The sequence below is a fragment of the Pundamilia nyererei genome, unplaced genomic scaffold, assembly GCF_000239375.1.
Source record: "Pundamilia nyererei isolate P.nyererei 1_Seehausen unplaced genomic scaffold, PunNye1.0 scaffold00002, whole genome shotgun sequence".
Lineage (NCBI taxonomy): Eukaryota > Metazoa > Chordata > Actinopteri > Cichliformes > Cichlidae > Pundamilia > Pundamilia nyererei.
The window spans coordinates 1,445,537-1,452,005 of NW_005187403.1; the positions used below are offsets into that span (position 1 = coordinate 1,445,537).

The 6,469-nt window shown below is 41.7% G+C and overlaps 1 protein-coding gene across 1 annotated transcript in view; it reads left to right on the forward strand.

The window, feature by feature from the left end:
* Window positions 1–1,237: 1,237 nt before the first annotated feature.
* Window positions 1,238–6,469, forward strand: part of lhx5 (LIM homeobox 5) — a 14,166-nt gene continuing 8,934 nt past the window's right edge. The window contains exons 1-3 of the mRNA XM_005720084.1: window positions 1,238–1,858; window positions 3,740–3,963; window positions 4,921–5,198. Coding sequence (XP_005720141.1) covers window positions 1,686–1,858; window positions 3,740–3,963; window positions 4,921–5,198 — 675 coding nt within the window. The 5' untranslated portion in view covers window positions 1,238–1,685. The remainder of the gene's footprint in view (window positions 1,859–3,739; window positions 3,964–4,920; window positions 5,199–6,469) is intronic.

The following is a 6,469-nucleotide window of genomic DNA, read 5'->3' on the forward strand; positions in this document are numbered from 1 at the left end:
AGAAAGAAAGAAAGAAAGAAAGAAAGAAAGAAAGAAAGAAAGAAAGAAAGAAAGAAAGAAAGAAAGAAAGAAAGCATTTTTTATACATAGCTTCTGCCATCATGATGCCTGTTTGGTAAAATGAAATTAAAAATATTGTGACCTATTTTTAAAAAGAATATTGTCAATACTCTTTTAAATTTTATGCAATCAGTAAATATTCGTTATCTTAAAGCTAACACCTTCTTAGAACCTTTCATAGTAAAAGCACCTAAATGTTGATACAAGTATATTTCATAGATAGATCCAAACAGTTTTCCTTTCTTCCTCTGTTAAAACTAACAACCTTGTTGTTTGTCTGTTCCTCTAAATGTTATCTTGAATGGCCTTCAGTCGAGTAAAATGAGCCAAAATTCACACCTAATTTCATTCAAATGAGGCCCCATTATGCTTAAAACAGTCTCACCCAACACGAATTAGCGCATCGCATGTTTGCTTAACTGCAACTAACAAAACGAGGCTGTTGGTAAATATTGAAATTCCCTTCGATTGGTGGCCACTCTGTTAAAGCGCCGGGTGACCACGCTCTCCCTATTGATGAGCTCCTGCTAATCCATCGCATTTCCCTGCAAATAGCTTTCTGCATGAGAAAAGGCCCGCGTCCCCCCCCCTCCCCCCCTCCTCCAGCCCTCCAACTTACAGTAGCAAAGCGGATGGACAGTCCATTAACTATTTAAATGCACACAGAGATGTGAGAAGTACTGATGAGCTCCTGCTAATCCATCGCATTTCCCTGCAAATAGCTTTCTGCATGAGAAAAGGCCCGCGTCCCCCCCCCTCCCCCCCTCCTCCTGCCTTGTTCGGCTACTCCCTCTCCCAACAAGCTACTTCTAGTCCGATTCATTTCAGAGGCGTGCCCGTTGTACCTATGCACTGACATTTTCACGTTCATCGCCAGTAAAATGTTCTGACGTTCATAGTCTAACCTGCAACTGATGCATTCCCTTCTAAAGCCAGTGCCGTCTCCGTGACCCACCGTGAAACTTCCTCATGCCTGTTGGCCTCTATCAGCGCCACTACAAACACCCTGCATCCACGGCCTAGGTGTTTTCTGCTCAGGGTCCGCTCGGAGGCTACAGCTATGAACGTGTAACCATAACAACTGCGCTCTGATTGGCTCTTCTGGCACGGGAATTAACAAGGGCGTCATCCAATCTCAGCGCAGGAAGCGCGTCGCGCTGGCAAAACCTCGTGATAACCAAGGCACAGGGACGTGCAAGTGGCGACGTGAGGTGAGCCTGAAGGAAATTACTGGACCCCAAACAAAGCGTGAGCAAAAGGGATAAATTATTTAGAAGTAAACACGTTTAAAAAATGATGTTTTAACATTGAATTGGCGAGAAAACATGTCTGGTTTGGCCATTACGCAGTCCATCAGCTGGCGCAGCTGAATTTTTTCTCCCCTCTTCTCCTCTGGATTTGTGGATTGTGACAAGTAGCAGGACAGCGACCAAACAGGACCAGGACTACAGCAGTTCTCGGGGATTGTCACTCGGCTGCCTTTGAACGACAGGTCCCTCCAGTTTTCGCCTGACAGCACACCTCTCTGAGCCAAGACGTTGTTCCGCGTAAACTCGGAGTGCCCAAGTCCGAGCAGCGCAGTCCGCGTGGGTAGGTCGGCACTCGGCGTCCTGCAGGCCGGCGATATGATGGTCCAGTGTGCCGGGTGCGAACGGCCCATCTTGGACCGGTTCCTCCTCAACGTGCTGGACAGAGCCTGGCACGCCAAGTGCGTCCAGTGCTGTGAGTGCAACTGCAACCTCACCGAGAAGTGCTTCTCCAGAGACGGAAAGCTCTATTGCAAAATTGACTTTTTCAGGTAACTGAATTTGGAATCAAGAGGTCTTCAAAAAAAAGAGAGGGAGAGAGAGAGAGAGAGAGAGAGAGAGAAAGAGAAAGAGAAAGAGAAAGAGAAAGAGAAAGAGAAAGAAAGAAAGAAATCACGCTTTGATTCAAGCATTCGTCAACACCTTTACAATAAGGGAAATTATTTTGGGGTTAAAGATTGATAAAAAAAAAAATAGAAGAACAGGATGAAGAAAAATACAAATTAAAGCCTGGCACATAAAGTCGAGCTCGGTGCGCTGGACTCAGGTCATAGGCCACGTTAACCCGTACTTGGATTTTTTTTATGGTTAAAGGAATTTAAGATAAATCTAAAAGTATACATTTTCCCTTATTTGTTAATAATATCCGTAATTTTTAAAATGCATGATTTTTACCTATCTCTGTGTGGTGACATTTTTAGGAAATGATATGAACCGTGTGGCGTCAAAAGGGGCCTCTATTATAAAAGAATGGACATATAAATATATTGATTCTGTATCCTCGTGTATTCTGTGCTTATTTTTTTTCTTTTCTTTAAAAAAAATCTATTTCCAGCTCCAGACAACACTTTTATTTCAAACACCCATTAGGCTATTAACCGGTTCACAATTTCCAAAAAGTGTTCCAGGTAATTGAGTGATAAGTGAAGCCCTTGTTTGTCACTCTCTTAGCATCATTTTCATTTGTATGTGTCAGTTTTTTTCTCCCAAATTGTCTAATGACATGTAAGACACATCAGCCTTTGTTGGGACGGGGCTATTATTGGCCTCGCGCGGCCTTGGCCGTCATATTACCACAGGTCCCATCAAGCGGTGGATTTAAATGGCCAGCCATTAGCTAGGCGAAACAGTAATCACCCTAATGTGTCCATTTGTTGTGTAAGTAGAGTTGTGCCCTTTCGCTGGGGGAGGCTTGGTCACGCATGTGAAAAGCGGATAGTGATGCGATACCATTGTAAGTGAATGGAAAGGCAAGCACAGTGTTAAAACAATGCTCCACAACAAGGGTGCCTGCAGTCACCCAAAGGCTTAACCAGCCCCCGACAGGCGGACTTAAAATCCAGCTACAGCAGGCCCAAAGTGAGCCTTAAGCATCTGTTCAAACTCTTTCCATCAGTAAAGACATCTGGGCAGGCGAGAAATACTGTAAGCGTCACTCAGTCAAATGTGCTTTATCGCACTTCTTTTGAGAGTAATTAAAAAGAGAGAAAGGGGAAAAAACGGACTCACCCCGGCAAATGAGGAGGGGGAATAGTGAATTTATTTTTGCGCTATTTGTGTATCAAATCGATGAGTCTTCCCACCCAGTGCTATTTAAGCGCGGGTGAATATGGATTAAGAGAAGATTTGCACGCTAAGATGCTCCTACTCTGCCTAATCCTATAATATATCCACGAGTACAATGTGTTGATTGTCACTAATACGTTTTGCGTGGGGTTATTGTCAGAGCACCTCAATCAAAATTAGGAAGGTTTTTTTTTTAAAAAACAAACCTTTCTCTAAAGTCTTTTTCTAAATGATTTTAATGGCTATGTTATCAACACTCTCATAGAGAGAGGTGCTCTGGTTGAGTGATTACCTGTTACGTGCCATATATTTACTAAAAACGTTACAGTGGATTATTATTATTATTATTATTATTATTATTATTATTATTATTATTATTATGTGTTAGTGACATTTATATCACTTGCTAAACTAAAGGCGTTAAACCTGTTTATTCCTTCTAAATTAATATTATTTTAATACCAGCTTCTTTTTAGTATTAATGATTATATGATGGATGTGGGTAATTTCTAACAGACCACTTTATGCGCTGCCGTCATAAAAAAAATAAATCTCAATCTCACCTTCATTTTTCGTTTTCCGTGCAGGCGATTTGGCACTAAATGCGCTGGCTGTCTGCAGGGAATCTCGCCGAACGACTTGGTCCGCAAAGCTCGAAGCAAAGTGTTTCACCTAAACTGCTTCACCTGCATGGTGTGTAACAAACAGCTGTCCACGGGAGAAGAACTCTATGTGATAGACGAGAACAAGTTTGTGTGCAAAGATGATTATCTGAGCTCCGGGGCCATAAAGGAAGTCAACTTGAACTCAGGTAAGCGAAGCGACACCAGGCCTGCTCTGCGTTTTTGTCTCCCATTCAACAATAAGCAATGATAACAATAAGAGGGCTGCTGAGGGCGTTGTTTATTTTAATAACCGTGGAACCGATTTAAAAAGAAAGAAAGAAAGAAAGAAAGAAAGAAAGAAAGAAAGAAAGAAAGAAAGAAAGAAATCGGATGAATAAATTGGCAATCAGCATTTTAATAGACAAAAGAAGTGGCGGCTTTAAATATAAGTTGATGCTGAGCTTTTGCAGCATTCCGCGGAGAGCATCTCACAGTAACCTTATGAGATGAATACTTTCAATATTTACCTCCAAAGAACAATAGCTTTCTGTTATTATACGTCAGGGTCCACTGGGGATGAGCCTGTTGGTCTGGCCGTGTGTGCTGCTCCTCATTCCACTCTATTTATCCTTATAAAAAGCTCAGGAGGGCAGCAACTCCACTCCACACCCTATTTACTAAAGGTGTCACGCGTCCCTTTTTCATAAACCCTTTGTTTTGATCTCCAATATAAATCTCTTCATTTGCTCGCAAATGTAATATGGCTGCATGCCCGTATGTCATCTTTTTTTGTGTGCGTAAATTGGAGATGTTAGCAACTGTGGATTTTTTTTTTTTGGTATTATTTTGCGCATTTGTTTTTTGCGTTTTGTTTGATACTTCAGATATTATTTAAGAAAAATAAATATACAAATAAAGAAAGAAGGGAAAACAGAAACTGGGAGACAAAAATTCACCGAGGGGCGTAAAAACGCATTTCATTTACCATTAGGTCAAGTTTCGGATGCGTAATAGTCAGCAACGCTTGTGTGCATCTCCAAGGCTGATTAAAACAGCCCCCCACCACCACCCACCGCACCCCGCCACCCCCCACCTTGACATTTCGGATCGTGACCTGACCTTCCTTCTTGTTTGTCCCCCCACCCATCCGCCCCGTCCCCCAGTGTCGTCGTGCACAGATAGGAGTTTATCGCCGGATCTGCAGGACCCAATACAGGACGACATAAAAGAGACGGACAATTCAACGTCCTCAGATAAGGAAACGAACAATATTGAGAACGAGGAGCAGAACTCTGGGGCCAAAAGGCGGGGGCCCCGGACCACCATCAAGGCCAAGCAGCTGGAAACGTTAAAGGCTGCTTTTGTTGCCACGCCGAAACCGACCCGGCACATTCGAGAACAGCTGGCACAGGAAACAGGGCTGAACATGCGCGTCATCCAGGTAAGATCAGCTGTGTTGTTTGTGGATCGCTGGAACTTTTTTTTTTCGATTCAGATGAGGGAGGGATCTGCGGCGACACGGACAGATTAGAGACAGATGACACATTATAAATCAAAGGAATTACTTTTTAATTTTACTGAAATGTGCAGACATTTAATTGAAAGCCTCATCATCTATTAGTGAAATGCCAAAACACGATGCGGACTATTAGATGAATATATGCCACATTTAAACGAACCCCACCACCTGCTGTATGTAAACTGTCTTCCTTGTTTGTTTATTTTGGCTTTATTTTTGTGTTGTGGAAGTATTTCATGAAATATATGGATTTGGTTGATTTTATTTTGTACTGTAGCATTTTTTTCCCCTAGCTTATAAAACCCCCCCAAAAAACAGTCCAACATATGGAACTGCAGGCAGCATGGTGCCTAAAATGAGAGTTTCATGTTTGCATTAACAGTAGATTCACAATATGCAGAAAAGCATTGTTTTTAATGTTCACACTTACTTATTTTATTATTTATTTATGATTGACTTTTATAGAAATATGGTTACAACATTTGATACTTTTATTTAAACACAAGTTTTTTTTTTAAATTACTGCATTCAAAATCATAAATCACACTTTATTTTTTCTATAAAAAAGAGTCTCCTACTTGCTTGTAATTTCAGCATAAAAACATCAAAGCACACTTTGAACTTACACTAATACATTTTATTGATGCATGAGAAATACATTATTTGTAAAAGAATTTCCTTTTTTGGGGTGCAGACTGTGTTTGTTTCAGCAATAACATGTGATGCACAGCCATGAAATTAGTGAAAGGTTAGCTTTGTTTTTGCCAAAGGTAAGAGGAAACCCACATACAAACATGTTGTGCAATACAACACAAGCATACACTGTTTTTGGACCTCTCTGCCATCCTCAAAACACACACACAGACACACATGCAAGCACACATGCTTGATGCCTGGGTGCAGACTGTGTTAGGATGATTAGCACCATCTCTGCCAACTGTGATGTGGCTTTTTGTGCACTCACTGTAATTATCGCTGATTTCACAGATTTACATACCACCCTCCCCTTTCCCACCTCTCCGCTCTTACTCACTTACAGCCCGTGCCTCTCCACCGCTTCATCTATATCATAAACTGCAGCCAGCATGTGCGAGTGTGCAGCAACAGAGCTCAATCGCTCAATGAATCAATCAATCATTCAATGAACCAGCAAACCAGTCGATATATCAGTCAGTCAGTCTGGGCTGCGATAA